The sequence below is a fragment of the Lissotriton vulgaris genome, chromosome 5 (assembly GCF_964263255.1).
Source record: "Lissotriton vulgaris chromosome 5, aLisVul1.2, whole genome shotgun sequence".
Taxonomy (NCBI): domain Eukaryota; kingdom Metazoa; phylum Chordata; class Amphibia; order Caudata; family Salamandridae; genus Lissotriton; species Lissotriton vulgaris.
The window spans coordinates 1,671,637,399-1,671,659,198 of record NC_141693.1 but is presented as its reverse complement, the minus strand read 5'-3'; the positions used below and the strand labels follow the sequence as shown (position 1 = coordinate 1,671,659,198).

Here is a 21,800-nt window from a genome sequence, read left to right as displayed (position 1 = left end):
CAATGGTGTCATCAGTAGGTGACGGCTTTGTTGGGTATGAGGAGACGTCAGGGATGGGATGCGTGTCATATGGATCAGTTGCCTCTCCCCATGGTTAGGATCCTCTGGATAGTCATAATCATGCTGAGGATCTTCCCCTGTGTCGCCCTCATTGTCCCCAGAGAGTAAGGAGCAAAAGGCGTAGTGGGTATAGTGGGATAGAAAGGTCTAGAGGGAGAAGTCCCAAAGTTCTTCTTCTTTAGGGGAATGGGGGAATGAGAGCCCGTGTCCAATGGTATCTTCTTCCTGTGTAGGATTGTGACTTTACCAGTCTCAGGGTTTATATATATTTTTGCCTGGTCGTCTGATGGATATGGATGGACGAGTTCTTCTTCCACTGTCCGTGGCTGTGTCTTTGACTTCTTTGGCTTAGTCTGTTTTGGATCGACTATTGCCTCCGGGTCGATAACCTTTTCTGGTTAGACGACTTTCGGTGCCTTATTGCTTTTTCTCGGCTCGGACCCTTTGTTCGGGTCGACAAGTGATTGCGGATCGACCGGATCTTTAGGTTCGACACGCTTCTTGTGCTCGACAGGTTTTTTCGGTTGACTGTCTTTTGTCGAGTCGATGGCTTTTTTTGGATCGACCTGTCTTTTTGGAGCACTTGTCTGGTTTCATAGCCTTCTCCGACTGGACCACAGGCTTTGGTACGGTGCCCTTTTCGTCGTCGACCTTCTTCGGTTCGGCGACCTTCGGCACAGCGGCCTTCTTTGGGTCGGCGCCCTTCGGTTCGGTGGTCTTCTTTGGCTCGACGGCCTTCTTTGGTTCGGCGCCTTTAGGCTAGACGGCCTTCTTTGGTTCGGCGCCCTTTGGCTCGACGGCCTTCTTCGGTTCGGCGCCCTTAGGCTGTACGGCCTTCTTTGGTTCGACGCCCTTCAAGGTCGACCTTTTTGGTTTCTAGAACCTTCTTAGGGATAGCGTTACTTGGCCCTGGGGTCTCTGAAGGTTTAGTTTTTGGTTTCGGAGCCGAGCCGGACGGCAGGGTTGCTGAATGTTTCTTTGGGTCTTGGCTAAGGCCTTTAGGCGATGCCTCGACCGGAGCCTTCGGTAACATGGTAATCGGTGTAAGGGGCAGTGTACTCACGATTTGCCTGAGTGGGATCTCGTCATCGAAGTTAGAGTAGTCCTCGCTAGGTCTGAATCTGCCGCTTCTGGAAGTTCTTGGTCATCATCGAAGATGTTGTCTGGTTTCGGTGCCTGTCGCTGCATCTCTTGCCTAGCGGCCCATCGAATCTGGATGGTTTTCTTAGAACGGAATTATGCACAGGTTGGGCAGGTTTCTTCCTTGTGGTCTGGTTATAGGCACTTGTTGCATACTGAGTGTTTGTCAGTATGCGGGAACTAGGAGTGGCATTGTGGGCACCTTTTGAACGGGCTCCTTTCCATCGACAGCAGGCCCACGTGGCGTCAAAAAGGCCCAACGGCCTGCGTCAACTACCGGATCAAGATGGAAAGTTCGATCGAGTCAAAAAGTACCGAACCCAATGGCGGAAAAAAACAATCTGAGGATGGAGAAGATGCCCATGCGCACTGTAGTCCAGGGGAGGAGTCACCTATCTTGTGATACTTCGAAGCCTCTTCCAGGACAACAAGGTGCAATCATCCGGACCCAACACTAGGCGGCGATCTATGCACAGATATGAATTCAGCAGCCCACATGCCTTGGACCTGTAATTACTCCTAATGGGAGTACTTTGAACTGGTAGTATTTGCCTGCCATCACAGATCTGAGATATTTGCGAAGAGATGGATGAATGGGGATGTGAAAACATGTGTTTTTTAGGTCTAGCATAGACATCAAATATCCTTGCTGTAGAAGGGGAAGGACCTGTTGAAGATTTACCATAATGAAGTGTTCTGACAGTATGTAGTAGTTTAACACTTTGCATAATTGGTCTTAAGGAACCTTCTTTTTGGGGGGGGGATTAGAAAATAAAGAGTAAACCCCTGAACCTTGGTAGTGCAATGGAACTGGTTCTATGGCTCCTTTCTTTAAGAGAGAATGCACCTCTTGCTTGAGTAACTTTAAATGGTCTGACAACAGTTTGTTAATGCGAGGTGGGATATTTGGAGGATTGGAGTTAGGCTCCAGACAATAACCGTTCGTCGGTTGTAATGGATTGCCAAATGGGGACAAAGTGAAGTCTCCCCCGACAGGTGTTAAGGGATCGGGGGAGGGGCGGGGTTGGAAGGGAGAAGGAGAGCGAGTGTGGGCAAGTCACCGTTTATTAGGGAAAGGGATGTTATGCGGCGTGGCACCTTTACCCCTGCCCTTGGAATTGTTTCCTCTAGAGAAACCTCTTGAGGGAGAGTATTGGGTATTGCTTTTATAAGAAGCAGCATTTGGGTCTGAGGGTGCTGTTTTAGACCCTACTCTGTAAAAGGAACGACAAAAGGAGCATCTATTTGATGGAGACTGAAGCGCTCCCATGGACTTTGGCACTTATGTCTTTTTTCATTTTTTCTAGGCATTGGTTGGCTACAGGACCAAACAGGTGTCCTTCGTCAAAGGGGGTGTTTAAAATGGTCAGCTGGGCCTCAAGTTAAACCTCGAAATCCTAAGCCATGCATACCTTCTAGAGAGAATGCTGGTACTGATCTCACGAGCTGCGGTGTCTGCTGCGTCTAGAGCACATCTGATTGTGGAGTTAGAGATGAGTTTTCCCTCTTCAAGTAACTGTTGGGCTTTAGCTTTGTGTTCTTCTGGAAATTATCGGAGCAGCACCTCCATTACATTTTAGTGTCCCCTGTCGTATCTCGCTAGTAGGCCCTGTGTTTTCGCAGTTCGCAGTGCGTCACTTGTTAGCGGCTTGAACAGCCACTTGTTTTCCTGATGGATCAATGAGCTTAGATTCTTTGTCTGGGGGAGGAGCATCACCAGAGGTTTGTGATATGAATCTTTTGCTAACATTGGACACTACTAGGGAGTTGAGATGTAATTGTCCCTTGATAAACACAGGATCTGATGGTGAGGGTTTGGATTTTTTATCTACTCTTAATGTTAAAATACATGCCTGTACTGGGTCTTTAACCCCTTCCATGCTCATGACGAGCTCAGCTCGTCATGAGGTAGCCTGGAGCTGTGCTCATGACGAGCTGAGCTCGTCATGACACCAGCAAAATGGCAATTCCCAGCACAGGAGGGGAATTGCCTTAGCAGCCATAGTGTTAAAGAAAATCTCTGCATGTCTCATTATGCCTTTAAGCATGGAGAGTGATTAACTGGACCGGTGTGTGGACTTAAGTGGTGTTCTTCTAAGGAATCGTTATGCAAGGCTACCCACTCCATGATACTCTGCTGTTCCAGCAATGAGTTGTTGATAAGCCACATTATCGTGTGCAGGTGATTTACTGGCGGGTCAATGCTGTAGTCATTCCATGGGTCTACAGGCAAAAGTATTCCCTCATCAAAATTATCCCCATCTGGATCTGTATGTGGAGATCCCTGAGGTGTTATATGTAAGGGATCCTCAAGTAGTAAGTGTGGAGAAGATGGTGGAGGCAGAGAGGGTTGTGGGGCAGGATAAGCTGTGCTAGTAGCCACAACCACCTCCTTCTGTTTCAAAGGAATCTTGTAGGCAGGGTCCTCTGTAAAAAGTTTGTGTTTTGATGGTGTTTCAGCAGAAGTACATCCCATATAAGGATTAATATATATATATATATATATATGTATATATATATATATATATATATATATATATATTCTACTTAGGATCTAAGTTGGCCTGTCTAAAATGTCTAAAATTGGTTATGGATGAGCAGGGAGGCTTTTCTTGGATTTCAGCGTCAAAATCGACTTGTCCTTGAGAGTGGAAGGTTTCATCTCTAGCAGAGGGATTTGGCTCAGAACTAGATTTGTCCTTTGATCCTGATTGTTTCGGATGGGAAGATCTTATTCGGCTCGGTCCTGAGCTGGAAGTCGTGACGGTCTGTTTCTGTTTAGAGCCACTAGGCGGGCAACGGAAACAATGTCTCAGTGCCGACCTTGGCCAGAATACAGAGGTGGTGCCTAAGCCTTATGTGTATTAGATGAGGTTTTGGTGGGCAAGGGCTCTTCGGTACTCGCAGCACCTTGTCCCGGAGATACATCTTCAACTCCAGATCGATCTCCAGCTCAAGATCGGACTCTGAAACTGAGGCCTCTTCTGCAGCAGACACTTCGATCTCCTCAAGCCCGGATTCTTCTCCGAAGATATCTGGAGTGTGTTGAATGTTTTGACATTGTATTTCTTGTCGTCGAGCCCGACGATACGTTGTCTCTACTTAGACTGAAACGATTTACACGCATCTCAGTCTTCCTTCTTGTGCTCCACAGAGATGCACAAGTTACAAACTTGATGTTGGTCGGTGCAAGGGTACTTTGGATGGCACCGTGGACAGAACTGGAATGGAGTTTGTTCCATCGCAGAAGGCTGGCCTGACGTGGATGGGCCCGACTGCTTCCGACGAGGTTCTCTCCCAAAGACGGAGAAATTGTTTAACGAGTCGATATGCATAGAACAAGGAAACAAGCATTAAAAAAACAACACAGTCGAGGGTACCGTGGATTGCGCACCATGGGGAACCCGAAGAACGGTTTCATACCAGAGCGCAGCAATACTCGTCAGAACCCGAAGGCGATGTCCATGAGCACTATCACCCAAAGGAGGAGTCACAATACCTTGTGGCTGGGAAAACTTCTTCGAAGAAAAACAACTTGCAAACATCCGGACCCAACACTAGATGGCAGTAGTAGTCAAAGCATGTGCATCTCCAGCACATATGCCTTGCACATATAGGTTTCCTTATATCGGAGGTCACTGCACTTAAAACCTACAAGTCACCCCTAAGTTAGGCCTTTCAATCCTGAAGGCAGGGTTGCTTGGTTCGAAGTTTGATGCTGCCCTGCATGTGCAGGCCACCCCTTACAAGCCAAGGAGTCGATACTCCAGGCTCTGCAAGTATTGTCAGCCATTTCATACATATAGTGGACATCAAGTCAATTACGAGATATCCAACTATATATTGGCTGTACTGAATCCGAACATGTTTGGTATCAAACATGTTGGAATCCTACCCAAACACCGATTCCAGTGTTGGATGTAGGGAGCCCCTCTGTATTCCGGGTACCCCTCTGTATTCTGGGTACCAGCCTTTCAGGGTCTAACAGCAAGCTAGAGCTGCTGCCTACCACAAACCCAATTCTGCCCTCCTGCTGCTGAGCCAGGCTTGAGCAAGGGAAGGTAGATCAATAGCTTTCCTCTCACAGGGAGGTGTGACCCCCTCCAAGACAGGACTTGGTATATTGATCTGGGGGCACATGCTAGCACCATCAGACAGCTTTGAAGGGCACATTTGGTGCCCTTTTTGCCTACTCCAGTTGGAACCAGTTTAGGGAGCCACTTGCTCCCACTCTGGCACAAAACTGGACAAAGGACATGGGAGTATCCTCCCCTCTGTCCAGCCCCTCCTCTGGGAGGGACCCTTGAATCGTCCCAAATCTTTCCTTTGGGTACTCAAGGGCTTACCTGTAGGTGGCTCTTCAGATTCGTCGTGGGACAAGATACTGATCCGAAACCACTTAATTTTTAACCATCTGGGCACTTTGGATTTCGTTGGACTTCGCATTGAGAACCGAGACTGCATCTGCAAGACTCCTGCTTCTCCTGTTATTGTTTGGTAATTTTATAAAGCGCGCAGCTGCCCAGCAAAGGGGCGTCCCGGCGATGGAAGCGGTGACAGAAAGGCAGCAGGACTAGCCCGTTGGAAACAGATGAGTTTTGATGGCCTTGCGGAAAGGAAGCAGGCCACCCAAGCGACGGGTCTGAACAGGAAGAGAGTTCCACAGCTTAGCGGCCAGATAGCAGAAAGACCGGCCCCCCCGCTCCGAGACGTTTCACCCGGGGGACTGAAGCCAAATATTGCTCAGCAGAGCGTAACTGGCGTGTGGGGACATAAGGGACCAGTAGATTAGATAAAATCTCAGGGGACAAGTTTTAGGATTTTAAAAGTAAGGCAGAGTGCCTTGAATTGAATCCTCTTAGGAACAGGTAAGTCAGTGGAAATGCCGCACGGCGCCAGACGTGGAGCAGGTTCTAGGGAGCCTGAGCAGGACACGGGCAGTAACATCCTGGTCTCATCATCCTGCCAGTCTTCTGCATCGTCTGTGCTCCATCCAGGTTCTTCTAAAGGCTGTGTGCATCAAAGACACCCAAAGGAATCTCCCTGGGAGTGAAGGAGTACCTCCTCTGCATCTGCAGGCACCGCAACGAAGCTGACTGGTTTGCTGCTCATGAGCTCCCACGCACTCTGAAAGGTTCAGCTACACAAGTGGAGGTTCTGCAACTCCCTTGAGGCCTGCACGGTCTTCTCAGCCGGTTTGAACCCAGTTATCCCTTGTCGGAAACGCTGGGGAAGTAGCCCTGTGCACCTAGTCAACTTGCAGTTGTCAAGGCTTGGTGACTTCTCCAGAGATCTTCGAGCTCCAAGGAGCTCCAGCATCTCTTGCTAGCAAGATCTTTGTCCTAACTGAATCCTCTGCATCGTGTATCAGCATTCTTGGTAAGCTGCTCAAGGTCCTCTTGCGACTCCCATGCCTTCGGCCTGTGGGTCCTCTTGAGGGTCTTCTTTGGCTCCAGTGGGCTCCTCTGATTGTGCGGGGCTGCTCGGACTCTGCTGCACTTAGTGAGTCCCTATTCCATCCTTGGATTCCACCGGACTCTTTCATCTTCTTCGCCAGCGGTATCTTCACTAAAGTCCTACATTGTGGTCTATGGCAGTTTACGACGTCACCGCACCAATGCACCCAGCTTCTCTGGTGTAGGTATACTGGTTACTGGGGTATCCATGGGTGGGTTGAGACTCCAACCTTCCACGGGGTTTCTTCAGGGTCCACTGGGAAGGGTACTTCTTGAAAACTACAACCACAAATTCTCCATTGACTTGTATTGAGTACATGTTCATGTTTCCATTCTGCACAAGGCCTCCGTGGGGCTCCTGGGTACTTACCATGGGTCCCCAGCTCTTCTTAGTCTTCTGGGTCCAGTCTCAACTTTGGTTGCAGCTCGCATTCCACTTTTAGTATATGGTTTGGTCTCCCCCTGGAGACCACTGTGTATTTGTGCTACTTATCTGTTCTACTATTGAAATACTATGTGTATTGTGTTCATATCTCTGGGTAGGAGCTATATCATTGTGTTAGTGAGTGTTTATAATAAAGAACTATTTTAATAACTACACTGTTTTTTTTTAACTTAACCTACACTATAGGATTAGTTCTGGTAAAACAAGATGCTTGACACTTCTTTTGGATTAAGCCTGAAGGCTGCTCTTCACAGCTACCACTTAGAGAGCTTTCTACGGTTGTCTAAGACCACTAAAATCACCATGAGCGTGGTCTGGTTTAGTGCAGGGAGGCTTGCTTAGGGGATACTAAGCCAGCCTCCTACAACTTTCCTACAGTGAGGACTAAGTTGAAGTCCCACTGTGGAATCACAGTGTTTTTAGTGGAAATAAATGCTGTAACCCTTTCAAAAACCTCATCACAACATGCAATTTGATTATTGAAGGCTGATCCACTATGTCAAAAAAGCTGATCAATAGCCCTTAATACTACCTAAAGCAAGTCCTTGCTAGGAACAGAACCAACAGCAGAATGTCAAACAACTTTGCTCGTAAATGGTCTATTTGTCGTGTGCCGCACCAATTCACAAATTTGTCCCAACAGCTGGCATTGACTGATTTTGTAGTAGGACGCCTTGCAACAAAGATTACAAACTCACTCAACCTGCCAACTGTCGCCGATTAAATCCCAAAGAATGGAGATGCAAAGTATTCAGGCTCGGGTTAAACACCCTGCCCTGCTGCTGCAACAGAAGATCTTCCTGAAGTGACAGCTTGATTGGAGGAAAAATGCTCATGCCAGGAGTTTCAAATACCCCCACACTCCTGGACCAATCCAAAGCCACCAGGATGGCATGGGACCGGTTGTTCCTGATCTACTTCAAAACTCTGGGCAGGAGAGGTAATGGTATGAAGGCATACAGGAATCCTGAGCTCCTCTCCATACAGAAGGAAACTGAGCGAGAGCTGCTTTGGAAAATTCAGCATGGCGAAATGCTGATAGTGTATTCTCAGTGGTGTCAAAAAGATTGAGACAGTTTGCCCCATTGCTGAACACAGCCTGTGCCACCTCTTGGTGTAACTGCCATTTGTGATCATTGAGGTACGTGCAGCAGAGTCTGTCTGCCCTAGACTCTGAAGACTTGGATTGTGGCCCTACAAAATGTTTATTTTCATATTGCCGCCTTGCTGCAGACAGGCTCTAACATGCAGGGATGCTGAAGCACTTTTTAAACATACATATATGAATATCTGATTTTACACAATAATATATAACATACGTTTACAACCTATAAAAATGAGCCAAAATGGGTACATTTCACTTAACTGTTTTAAAAGAAGCTAATTACATCAAATTAGTCACTCATAGAATAAGAGGCCATGGAAGATCTACATGGAACAATGTTAGATAATACTATGCAATGTAGAGCATAGGAGAAGGAAAAACTGGTCTCACAGGAGACCCCGTATCATAGAATCTTCCACATGTGACAGTTAGATCAGTTAATTATTCTGGATCTGAGGGCCTAAAAATCACCCAATGAAAATCTTACTAAAAACGTGTCTCCCTTAACATCTTTTGACAATTAAGAGTACATTCAAATCCTTATCCAATAGAGAACTATTTTATTTTCCAGTCAAGAATGCTTTACTATTTGTGAAGTGGTCTTGTCGAAACAAGAGGTACAGACAGACCCCCACAAGATATGTATCCTTTGTATGCTAAAAGATCAACTTACAGAATTTTGCAGCCATTAGCAGAGGTTTTCTAGAACAGTTCTGAAGGACAAGGAGAAAATCAGGCTGCAAGGACTCCAGCATAGAGAAACTGCTGGATTTTCAAGAGGCCATGGGAAAGGTCAGTCTCCCACCAAAGCAACCAATTCCCGCTCCACATACTCCAACAGCGTCAGATCCAAACAAAGGAGACGCCAGAAGGAGAGACGTTCCTACGTTGAAGATGGGAAATCCGCTTACATACTAGCTGTCATTAGGTATGCTGGAGAGACTCCGCTCAACATTGAAAAACCATTCCACGTTGAAAGACTTCAGATGCTTGCCATTCGAGGCTTCCATTCGCATTGAACCCATTGGAATGACTTTGGAAGTGGAAACAGGGATAACCTATCCAATTCAACTGGTCAGGGAGCAGTGTATTCTAGTGCTTGGCTTTGTGTTCCAGTATGACCTTTGAGTTCCTCTGGGTGTAGTCGTCACAAACCTTAAGAGTCGTGGTCCAACCCCAAAGAAACTTTGGGAGGGACTGTCACAATCATTTGTTTGAGACATGCCCTTCACAGCTTGAACACTAGTTTCAGTGGGGAATATTTCGCTTGCACAATGGAAAAACTTGAACAAAAGCGTGGTCACATACCCGGGTAAATTTTCGGATCCAAGTCTGAAGGCACAGAAAGAAAGGTACTGATGTCAGCGCAAATCGGTGGCACTTAAATGCAGTTCCGCTTGTCAGTTCCGGAGTGGAACAACATTGGTCCGGAGCCACATGACAACACTTACCTGTGCACAGGAATAAAACTATAAACGTTTGAAACCAGTCTGAAACCTGAGGATTATTCGCAAGCTGAGGAATCAGCTGTTAAAGAGCTACTCGGAAACAATTGTCAGGTAAAAAAAAATTGTAAAAGGTAGAAAAGCAAGGACAAAGATATACCTAAACAAAGTTGCACACTGGTGGGCATTTGTGGGTTATGCTTTCAGTGGCTATCATATCAGAGTTGGTCTGATAGGACTATAGTCTAGTACATTTTAAAGTAACATGCTGGACTCAAAAGACATAACTTTAAAACAGGTACACACAGTACATTACCTTTGTTGTAGAACTATCACTTGTAAACAAACGTGAACTTCTTCGAGGCAGTGCATTAGTTGGAGCAGCAATAGTAGGGCTCAATACCTGAGGTGTGGTACTGTAAGAATAACAATCATTAAAATTAAAATTACATATTCTGCAAGGAAAATGCTACTTACCAGTATGCATCTGTTCTTGGCATGTAGAACTGCAGAGTAGTACACTGTGCTTTAGATCGCCACCTGGTGTTGGGCTCGGATGATTGCAGGTTGTTGTCTTCTTGGAAAAAGTCTTTGCTAGTCCCGATAGGTGACTCCTCCCTTGGACAATACTGCGCATGGGCATCGGCTCCATCCTCAGATTGTTTTTCGCCATGATGGGAAATGATGGAGTCAGTAGAAGTAAAGAAAAGAAGGATGTCCATGTGTATGCATCTAAGTAAGATGAGAACTGGAACGGATACAAGTCCCGGGGAGGCGGGAGGGCGTGTACTACTCTGCAGCTCTACATGCCAAGAACAGATGCATACTGGTAAGTAGCATTTTCCGTTCGAGGCATATGAGCTGCAGATAGTACACTGTGCATCGATTGTGCAGCAGTATCCCCTCTAGCGGTGGTCACCTGTATCCGTTGCATTAATATGAAAGAGAGTTCCAAGGACAGCTTGGCCTACTGCAGCTTGCTCATTAACACAATAGAGTTTAGTGAAGGTGTGTGGTGTAGACCAGGTTGCTGCCTTGCATATGTCCTCTAGTGGTACATTTCCTAAGAAAGCCATAGAGGCTCCGATTTTGCGAGTGGAGTGCGCTCTAGGAGGAACTGTTAGTGTACGTTTAGCTTTTATATAGCATATTTGTATACACTTTACAATCCACTGTGTAATCCCGCCTTTGGAGATGGGGTTGCCTTTGTGCGGAGGAGAGAAAGCGACAAACAGTTGTTTAGTTTTTCGAAATGATTTACTCCTGTCGGTATAGTAGAGTAGAGCTCTTTTAACATCTAGGGTGTGTAAAGCCCTTTCTGCTACTGAGTCTGGGTTTTGGAAAAACACAGGTAGCTCGACAGACTGATTGAGGTGAAAAGGAGTGACGACTTTTGGGAGAAATGTTGGATTAGGCCTAAGAACCACTTTGTTGGGATGTATTTGAAAAAAATGGTTCTTGTATAGTGAAAGCTTGTATTTCACTTACTCTTCTGAGAGAGGTGATAGCAACAAGGAAAGTAGTTTTCCATGTTAAAAATTGCAGCTCGCATCTATGTAGGGGCTCCAAAGGGGGTCTCATAAGTCTGGTAAGGACAAGATTTAGGTTCCACACAGGAGGAGGAGGCAACCTGGGTGGGATTATCCTTTTAAGCCTTCCATGAAAGCTTTAATCGCGGGAACTCTGAAGAGAGACAGATATTGTCTGTTCTGTAAATAAGCTGCAATTGCTGCAAGATGCAGGCGTATGGAAGAATATGCCAAATTATATCTTTGTAGATGTAGAAGGTAAGAAATGAGAATCTGCATCCAGGAGGTCAATTTGATTATTTGTGCAATAAATTGCGAATCTCTTCCATTTAGCAGCGTAACACGCTTTGGTAGTGGGTTTCCTGGCTTCTTTAATAATGGCCATTCAGTCTGGTGGTAGGTTTAAGTAACCAAACTCTAGGACTTCAAGAGCCAGATCGCTAGATTCAGTTGGTGCGGGTCTGGGTGCCTGATTTCGCCATGGTTCTGTGTTAACAGAGATGGAGTGAGCCGCAGCTTTTGGTGTGGAACTAGAGAAAGTTCCAACAGTGCGGTGAACCACGGTTGGCGTGCCCACGTGGGAGCTACAAGGATTAGTTTGAGAGACTGTTGTCTGAGCTTGCGCACCACTAATGGAATTAGTGGGAGAGGCCGAAAAGCGTACGCAAATCTGCCTGACCAGTTCATCCATATTGCATTGTTTTCGGACAGTGGGTGTGGAAACCTGGCGGCGAAGGCTGGGCATTTTGTATTTTCGTGGGTGGCAAACAGGTCTATGTGTGGATGACCCCACTGTTGGAAGAATGGCTGAAGAACTTGTGGATGCAATTCCCATTCATGAATCTGTTGTGACTGTCGACTCAACAGATCTGCTAACTGATTGTGAACTCCTGGAAGGTGTTCTGCTAACAGATGTATGCTTTGAGGAATGCCCATCTCCAAATGTCTTGTGCAAGCTGGGACAGTTGCAGAGAGTGTGTCCCCCCCTGTTTTTGAAAGTAGTACATGGCTGTCATATTCTCCATCCGGATGAGGACAGCCTTGCCTTGCACGTGAAGTTGGAAGGACTTGAGTGCTAGGAATATTGCTAGCAGCTCGAGATGGTTGATATGGAGTAGCCGCTGTTGAGCGGTCCATTGACCCCGAGTGGTATGTTGTTGGACATGGGCTCCCAATCCTGTGAGGGATGCGTCTGTTGTGAGCACTACTTGTGGAACTGGCTCTAGGAACGGCCGCCCCTTTGACAGGTTTTTGGTGTTCCACCACTGCAGAGAGCGATGTGTGCGGCTGTCCACCAACACCAGGTCTGTTAATTGACCGTGAGCTTGGTTCCACAGTCGTGCTAGACACTCCTGTAACGGACGCATTTGCAATCTTGCGTGTGGAACTATGAAGATGCAAGATGCCATCATGCCTATGAGTTTCATGAACACTCTGGCTGGGAGAGATTGTTGGTGTTGAAAAATAGCAACTAAGTTTTGAACGCTCTGTATACTGGCTGGACTGGGATAAGCTAGAGCTGTAGACATGTCTATTGTAGCCCCTAGATACTGGTGTACGTGCGAAGGCTCTAGGTGCGACTTGGTGTAGTTTATTGTACATTGTAGGTTGTGCAACATTTGGATCGTCTAATGTGTGTGCAACGCACTGACTGGTCGATTTGGCTTTTATGAGCCAATTGTCTAGATAAGGGAAGACATGGATCTGTTGTCTTCGCAGATGTGCTGCTACGACTGCTAGGCACTTCGTGAATACTCTTGGTGCCGTTGTCACTCCAAATGGAAGAATCGTGAACTGATAGTGTTGTCCTTCCAGTACAAACTTTCGGTATTTCCTGTGAGCAGGATGTATAGGGATGTGAAAGTAGGAGCCTTTCAGATCTAGCGTAGCAAGGAAGTCTCCCTGTTGCAGCAGTGGAAGCACTTGTTGGAGAGTGATCATATGAAAATGATCTTATTGTATGTAATGGTTGAAGGGCCTGAGGTCTAGAATCGGTCTCAAGGTCCTGTGTCTTATGTTAATTAGAAAGTACAACGAGTAAACCCCCGTCCCTTGTTCCTGTAAAGGAACTATCTGAATCGCACCCTTCTGCAGAAGGGATAAAACCTCCTGCTGGATGATCGGTAGACATTGGACGTTGTCTGGGAGGGATGTGTGGAGGGGTAGCTGTAAGTTCTAGGCAGTAGCCATGTTGGATAATCTGTCTTACCCACTTGTCTGTTGTAATGGAGTTCCAGACAGGCAGGAACTGAGTTAGTCTGCCCACTACAGGAGTGGAATGCTGCGGGGGAAGCGTAGGGAAGTCATTGCTTAGGGGCTGAAGAGGCTTGAGTGTTGTCATTACCTCTACCTCTGCCCTTGGTATTATTGCCTCTGTATCCTCCTCTATAGTAACTCTTCGTAGAGGGGGTTTGTGTCTTGAAAGACGTGTTAGTGTCTGTTCCACTTTGTTTGGAGCCGCCTCTGTAAAAGGAGCGACGAAAGGAGCCTCGAGCTGGGGTAGACTGTAAGGCCCCCATAGACTTGGCAGTGTCTGTCTTTTTTTATTTTTTCGAGGGTAGTGTCTACCTCCGGACCAAATAACTGGTCTTGGTTAAAAGGCTAGTTCAAAATGGTGGTATGTACTTCCTATTTGAATCCCGAAATACGTAGTCACGCATGTCTCCTAATAACGACACTGGTATTAATAGCTCTAGATGCTGTGTCTGCAGCATTTAGTGCGCATTTGATGGAAGCGTTAGATATTAATTTGCCTTACTGTATGAGGTCAGTAGCTTGATCTTTGTACTGATCTGGGAGGTGTTCAAGCAATTTCTCCAATTGGTCGTAATGAGCCTTATCATAACGAGAGAGGAGGGCTTGCGTATTAGCTATGCGCCATATATTGGAAGCATGCGCAGCTATTCTCTTGCCTGACGCATCAATAATCTTGGGTTCTTTGTCAGGCGGGGGTGCTTCACCAGAAGTCTGAGATTGGCCCATTTATGTGCGTTGGAAACCACTAATGAGTCTAGTGGTAGGTGTCCTTTAATATAGACTGGGTCTGAGGGTGCAGGTATATATTTCTTTTCAATTCTGGGGTTTAAAATTCTGGTACGCACAGGATCTTTAAAGACCTCAGTAGCATGCTTAACCGCCCCTTTAATCATGGGAAGAATTTGAGCGGATCTCTGAATCTGCTCAAAAGTATCTAAGAGAAAATCTTCCTCAATTGCCTCAGAATGCATGGGGACACCATGGTATGTAGCAGCTCTGTTGATCAGCTGGCCAAACCCAATAGTATCCTCAGGAGGAGAAGGTTTAGATGGGTATGAGGGTGCCTCAGGAACATCAGGGTCATTTGCAGGGTATGGAAAACCCCACCAAGGCGCAGGTTTTGTGTATGGAAAAGTCCATGTACCCTCACCTCCAGGGTATGTAGTGTCTCCTTCCCCGCTCCCTCCACCTAAATCATATTCATCATTCTGTGGTGAATGTGATAATGGAGATTGTATAGGAGAGTTTTCAGGTGAAACATAGGGAGGAGCGGGAGGAGGAGAGACAGGAAAGGAAAAGTGAAGAGAAGAGGTTGCACAGTCCTTATTGGCAGGAACCACAGGTGTAGGTGGTGTAGCTGCAGGTCTCTTCTTGAGTGGTGTGGCACCAACATGACCGGTTTTCGGGTCGATGAAGATCTTTTTCGGTTGAGGATCTGGTCGAAAAAGGTCCTCTTGAGGCGCAACCTTCTTAGTCGCTGATTTTTTCGGTGCCGGCGTAGGTTGTCAAGTGTTTTTAGCCTTAGGAGGTATTAGAGGGTCCTGTGGCTAAGGTTTCAGCACCAAAGGCGTCGATTTTGTCTTGGAAGGCATGTTCGGGGGCTCGGAGGCCTCAGAATCAGGCTGTGTGGTTTTCGGCACCGTGTGCGGCTTCGGAACCGGTGCATCTTTTGGATTAGGTTTTGGGGCCGAAACATGTTTCGATTTCGGTGTCGGCACTTCTTTCGGTGTCGGAGCCGAAGGGTGTTTTGGCTTCGGTGTCGACGGAGTCTTGTTCGGTGACGAGGCACCAGAAGGTGGAGGACATTGTTTAGGAGCCGAGGGAAGGCTCTTGGTCGGTGTCGAGGCACCGGAAGGCGTGGAAGATTTCTTCGGAGTCGAGCCGGAAGGCGGGACTTTCGAAGTAGATGATCGGTCTCGAAGGGGCCCAGCGGGAGGAGTGCTGACCTTTCTCTTCTGCTTGGGCGTGTGTGGTGCAGGGGCAGTAGTACTCATGCGCTGACCCGATGGAATGGAGTCGGAGTCATCTGCCTCGGAGACGATCTGGAGATCCGGTGAGACTTCTTCGGGAACGAGTGGAGCCTCGTCGTCGAAGATGTCTTCAGGTGCTGGGGCTGATCTCATCTCGTGTCGACGGGCCCTCCGGTCTCAGATGGTTTTCTTCGAGCGGAAGGAAGCACGGGTTGTGCAGGTCGAATCGTTGTGGTCCGGCGACAGACAGAGGTTACAGACCTCGTGGTGGTCGCTATGTGGAAACTCTGCTTGACATTTCGGGCATTTTCGTAACTGAGTCCTTTCCATATGGTGTAGACTACACGGCGTCGATAGGCCCAGAGGCCCACTTGGATGACCGGAATGGAAACTTTGGTGTCGAAAGGTGTCACCGTCGATGTCAGGTAGAAATTGTTTTATGAAGTTCTGTGCGTCGAAGTTGCAGAAAAAATGTTTCTGAGCGGAGAAACTTTCATCCGAACCCAGTGGCAGAAAAAAACAATCCGAGGATGGAGCCGATGCCCATGCGCAGTATTGTCCAAGGCAGGAGTCACCTATCGGGTCTAGCAAAGACTTCTTACAAGAAGACAACAACCTGCAATCATCTGAGCCCAACACCAGGTGGCGATCTAATGCAGTGTACTATCTGCAGCTCATATGCCTCGAACCTGAATTTACAATTGTTTTAAAGTGTTTTACTCAGCAAGCACCACCTAAGCAAGAATATTTAAAAAAAATTCCAGAAAAACAATTGCAACTACACTACTAAACCAACATTTTCATTATTTATGTATCAATCACCTCAGCTATCTAGAAAAATTAAACTATTCCTCTAGACCCCGGACCTCAAAACTGTAGTTCAAGCGTTAGTCATCTCGAGGCTGGAATACCATTGTTCAACATTATCGGGTATTCCCAAGATCTCCACAGCCCCTTTAAAAGCTTGCCTCCACGAAACTACAAGACTCTTAACAGGTTTGTAGAAAATGTGACCACATCTCACCACACCTGAAAGCACTCAACTGGGAATACAGCAAAAGATGGCCTGCATCACTCATAAAGCCTTACATTACAAAACCCTCAAATACCTAGCTCAGAAACGTACGCTATTGGGTGGAAACACTCACTAGGAGCACTGACAATCTGCTCCTAAAACCTCCTTGCTTCAGCAAGAAAAAAACATTTGATAGAGCATTCTCCGGAGCTGCACCAAGAATGTGGAACTCTCTCCCTTGAGCATCAGAAGAATCTCTTCAAGAACAACATCCAAAACAGAAGCTAAAACCTTTCTGATGAGCAAATTTCTCCCTTAAATCCTTAGCATTCCCCACCCACCTTAACTCATTAAACTTCACCTGATACACTTTTGACTTGCCCTTCTCTTGAGGGACTCTCCCCAATTCTTCAATCACCATGTTTCCTGAGGAAGTTCTACTATCGTTTAAATCTCTGCTTACATCTTACCTACCACGCTATTCTAAACTGATCTCTATGATTCCTTGTTTAGACTGACTTGACAAAGAAAATTTGTTTGTACTTAAACTTGCCTTAATGCACCGAACTGAAGTACCATGTCTTCTTAGCATGTTTTCATTGTACCTATCCGTTCTTCATAATGACTGATCTCATTCTGTCTAGGACCCTACTAAATAGTCTTGAATTTGTTTTACTCTTTACTGTGAAGCGCTTTGTTAAGGTATGTTGGGTCTTGTTCGCGCTATACAAAACTCCAAAAATAAACAAGGAGCAGACAAACCACACATCTTCTTTCCAATTGTGATATTTTTTCTCTAAAATGTTTGACGTCCTTTTTAAAATTAATTGGTCTATACAGAAAAAAAGAGCAGCCACATATTGTAGGTGCTGAGAATTACAAGTCTTCCTTTAAATATTATGTCAGCAATGAAATTAATTAAATCAGCAAGGTATGCGATATTTACAGAAAAGTAATTACCAACTGTAAACTCCAGTTCTCACACATGGTTATCTTTTATATATTCACATGCTTGAACCATTCCCCATCGTCAGGCTGGAAATCCCTGTTACATTAAACAGTATAGTGTGTAAAATATACAGCATACAGTGTAAAATGGTCATAGGCTTGAAACACTGTACATTTAGTAGCACATCCACCTCATTTGAAAGGGCCCACAATTCAACAAATGAGCAGAAGCTTAGGCCCTCCTACTCCCGTAGAAGCCACCATAGATCAGATTTCAAAGCACAAGTGAGAATAATATTAGATGAACCTCTGACCATCCGATATATAAAAGAAATCAATGTTGGAGAACAAGAGTTACAGATAACTGATTACATCTCCAACATTCAATCTTTTATATACTCACATGCTTGTAAGCAATAAACTTTTTTTTAAACTCTTTATTGATACATGCTCAATTCACAATACATTTAAGAAGTATTATAACCTGGAGATTCTAGCACTGTGTTTAGTGAAAATACTATGACAGGAGTATAGATTTGTAAGACAGTCAACAGTTTGTGCTTCTCATTTCAACCAGCAGCAATCATTATTAAGTATAAACCAAGTGGGAAGCAGGCTCACTTTTATCGTAACCGTTTTTTCAGAACTGCCTGTCCCAGTGCTTCGTCTGCGTCTGGTCCACATCCATGCAGGAGTGCTGTATGAACGATTGCCAGCTCTTAAAAGCATTTGAACTGCCGATGTCTTTCAAGAACACCACACCACAGTGTGCCACAGTTGATGCTTTGCTCCTGGTGGAATGTGGCCTCATTCTTCCATGAAGTTGGCAGAGAGCCAACGAGCCATCCCTTGCTTAGAAAGGGAACAACCTTGTCTTCGTTGTCCAAAAGACACATAAAAGCATGCATGCCCTTTGTTATTTTCTGTGTAGAACCTGAGGCATCTTCTCACATCCATGATTGTAAACATCTTTCTGCTAACATAGATGGATTTTGGAAGAAATATCTTAGAATGATAGGTTAATTCAAATTAAAGTCATTTGGAACCTTGGGTATAAACTTGAGATGGTTCTCAAGATTACTTTGTCCTTTGCAATTCTAAGGAAATGTTTGTTGATGGTAAATGCTTGCATCTCTTCCACTCTAATCGCAAATGTTAAAGATAGAAGTGCTGTCTCCATGAGACACATCTTAAATGTGCCTTATGTATTGGTACAAAAGTAGACAGAATCAACTGACTGAGGACAGTATTAAGTTCCTGTAAAAGAGGTGGATGTCGAAACGATAAAAATAATCTACAGGCCCTTTTATTAACTGTTTCTTGTTTTTTTGAGAGAACAGAGAAGATGCTGACTGCTCAGTTGTAAATATTGAAATTGCAGTCAGACCTACAAATAATTGGTTATGCTTCCTCCTACCAGAGTGGTTATGTAGAAGGTGGAAGAAAGAAATAATTGTTTGGCACAAGATTTTCCTGCAAGTGTAGGTAGCTACCATTGTTGGCGTCCTTTACCTCTGGATGATCTGTGATGATCTTTGATGACAGGATTGTTGAAGTTTCTTGCTGTTGTTGATGTAACCAATCAGGGATTTAACCACTCTGAGGGAAGTTGCGCATCTTTCTCAAGGTGTCTACCTTCTCCTGAATTCTTTTCTTTTTTCCAAGCCAACCACATTTAGAGTCTTCATCCTTGTTTTCTTACAAGATATTGTGTCATCTGCATGCAAACCAAACAGTGTAGTGCCTGCAAAGGATAGATTTAGATTTTCTGCACATCTGGCTATAGACCAGTCAGCCTAATCCATGAGCTGCGTCTAGTACAGATATCACAACAATATATGTGTGTGCTAAAACCGAAGTATCTGCTGCTGCTCCAGTGGCTTGGTTAGAATAGAGGATTTCCTGAAAATCCATGCTCTTTGGATAGTTTGTCACAATACTTTTGGAGATAACCCCAGAGAGGTGGATTGTATCTAGTCAAAAGAACTATAGCACTAGTTGCTTTCATGATGGATGCAGATGCTACCCATATCATTTATTCCCTTGCTATCTTTGGCTGGTGGTAGAGAAGATGAAAGATCTACTAACTGCACTTTCCTCGCCGCAGCCTGAACAGAACCTGAAGTAAAATTATTTCTGGTGGCTTGTATTTTTTCTAGAGCCAAGAGCGAGCAAATCGTATTGATGCAGGTGTAAGAAACGTGTTAAACTACAGGAGGATACCCATAAACCCAGTTGAGACCTGGGTGGATAGTATATACTATATAATAATGTCACAACAGGTACTATTTTAGGTGACAATTAATTATAAAGGATTATGCACATATGTTACAGTGAAGGGGGAACAAGGGGAGACAAACAATAGCACAGCCAGATCTACTAGACCTGGGATCAACAGAAGTGAGGGCCTGGAAGAGGCATTGTGATCTAAAGTTTTGAATAGAACAGATGTTGAGGTCGTAGTGGTGGGCATTGCAATATTCGATTTTGCAGCACCTATTACTAGTACGTAAGTAATGGTACTACGATCATCTACAAGTGAGACTCTTGCTAGGGACTCATCTCTAATACATGAAATTGAAGTAGTCGTCCAGAATAGAGTATATGTCCCCTATATCGAGATAGAGATCGCCTTGTAGATCTTCTGCTAGACCTTCTGGAAGAGAAGAAGACGACCTTGTTCTAGAAGTTCCCTTAGACCTGGTTCTAGATGTAGAGCGTGTATAATGTCGCCTCCTAAGAGAGCTGGATTTTCTTAGAGGTGGACTCATCTGCTTGTCGCCTTCATGGAGGAGTTGGAGATAAAGCTGATTGGTTATCTAGGACATGACATGGGATCCGTAGAAAATGTTTGGAAATGAAATGTACCATCTCAGGAGTATTCCTAGATGGTGAGCAGGTACATGGGTACACAGAACCAGGTGTGCCTGATTTGGTCTTATGCAAACTTTGAAGCCATCTACATGATGTGTAATGACTGGGATTGAGATCTTAAAAATGGTGTTGATGTTGATTGCGGTTGATTCCAAGAAGACGGTGGATGCTTCGACGTAGACTGAGGAGGTATTGAAGTTGGCAGTGAATGCTTTAAGGGTCCACAGTGGATGCTTTCCACTTAGACAATGGGTGCTTTTGATTCCAATTGGGATCTTTTGACGTGGAATGTTGTCCCGACGGCAAATGTGGAGTCTACTTTGAATAAATTGGCAACTTGCCTATTTTCGACATAAGGTTCTTAGACTATGAATGTTGTTTCTATGATTGCAAACTAGTAGCCAACTAGTTTGTTTTAAACGCCATACTCTCAGACACTTGATTACTCCTCTACTTGGATCTGCCTCTAGTAGGGTCCTTGGAGCAGATGGAGGGCGTTCTGGTGGAAGAATGATGTTCCCCATGACCTCTTGGAGATCCAGCAGCTCTGCTTGCTGCTTTGCTCTAAGTCCATGTAGTTTGATCTTTTCTCTATCTTTAAAGTTCTTCTTGAGTGTTCGGATGGTGCGTGCATGATGATCCTCAGGGAGACAATGAATAGACCCTGCGTGAATCTATTTTTGCTTTTTTTTTGTAACCACAAGAAGGTCACTTCACAAAATGTGAAGGCATTCTCTGAGGAAAAATATTCTTTTACCGTCAGAAAAAGGTGTAAAACATACTGTAAGTTTATAAGGATACCAAGTGAAACTCAGAATAAGGTTTTGTAAAGATTTCCTCTTTTTTGCAACACAAAAAAGCAGAGCTCATTGACCCAGGATCCTGTCACCAGGAGCCAGAAAACTGAACTGATCTGTCAAGTGTGGGACATGATGAATTTTCAAGGTGTTCCAGGATCCCTGCGCGTGAGAGGGACAATTAGGTACTTGTGACTATTGATGAGGATACCTTGGAAGAGAAAAGGTGCTTTTCCCTCTTAAAAAAATTCCTGGGGATTATTATAAAGCAAAGTTTCACCACACAAACACGCCATTACAGGAGACTTTGAGACTGCTACAGGAGAAAGACTTTCTCACCCAAATAATGGCAATGATGGGTACAGGAGTTTTTAGACTTTACAAGGTGTGTAAAATTCCTCTGAAGCGATATCAAAGGTAGAGCCTTTGGGAGAATTAGAGTTCAGTAATGTTGGTATAAGATCCACAAGGCATGGGGCCTAATCTCGGGGAGTGGCTCAAGAGGTTATCACACCTCTGCAAAAGAAATCTAGCTTGCCCTGTCAAAAGGATTCAATCTGAAAAAGGCTCAGTAGACATTGGGAATTATAGCGTCATCAGGAGCCATTGAGTACTCCCTGAAAGTCCCTGGGAGTGGGACAGTCCCCTAAAGGAATAAGAGTTCTTCCTATGGCATTTCTTGTGGGGACAGCCTTTGGGGGATCACTGGTTATCTGTTGACCTGCCAAAGAAGGGGAGAGGAACAGCCTTCGGATGACCT

The 21,800-nt window shown here is 45.2% G+C and overlaps 1 protein-coding gene across 1 annotated transcript in view; it reads right to left on the bottom strand.

Annotated features, from left to right (window-relative positions):
* Positions 1–7,259: 7,259 nt before the first annotated feature.
* The window catches only part of LOC147716928 (cell division cycle protein 27 homolog), a 380,802-nt gene continuing 366,261 nt past the window's right edge, over positions 7,260–21,800 (bottom strand). Inside the window, exon 10 of the mRNA XM_086923797.1 lies at positions 7,260–10,067. Within this exon, the coding sequence (XP_086779923.1) occupies positions 9,941–10,067 (127 nt within the window). The 3' untranslated portion in view covers positions 7,260–9,940. The remainder of the gene's footprint in view (positions 10,068–21,800) is intronic.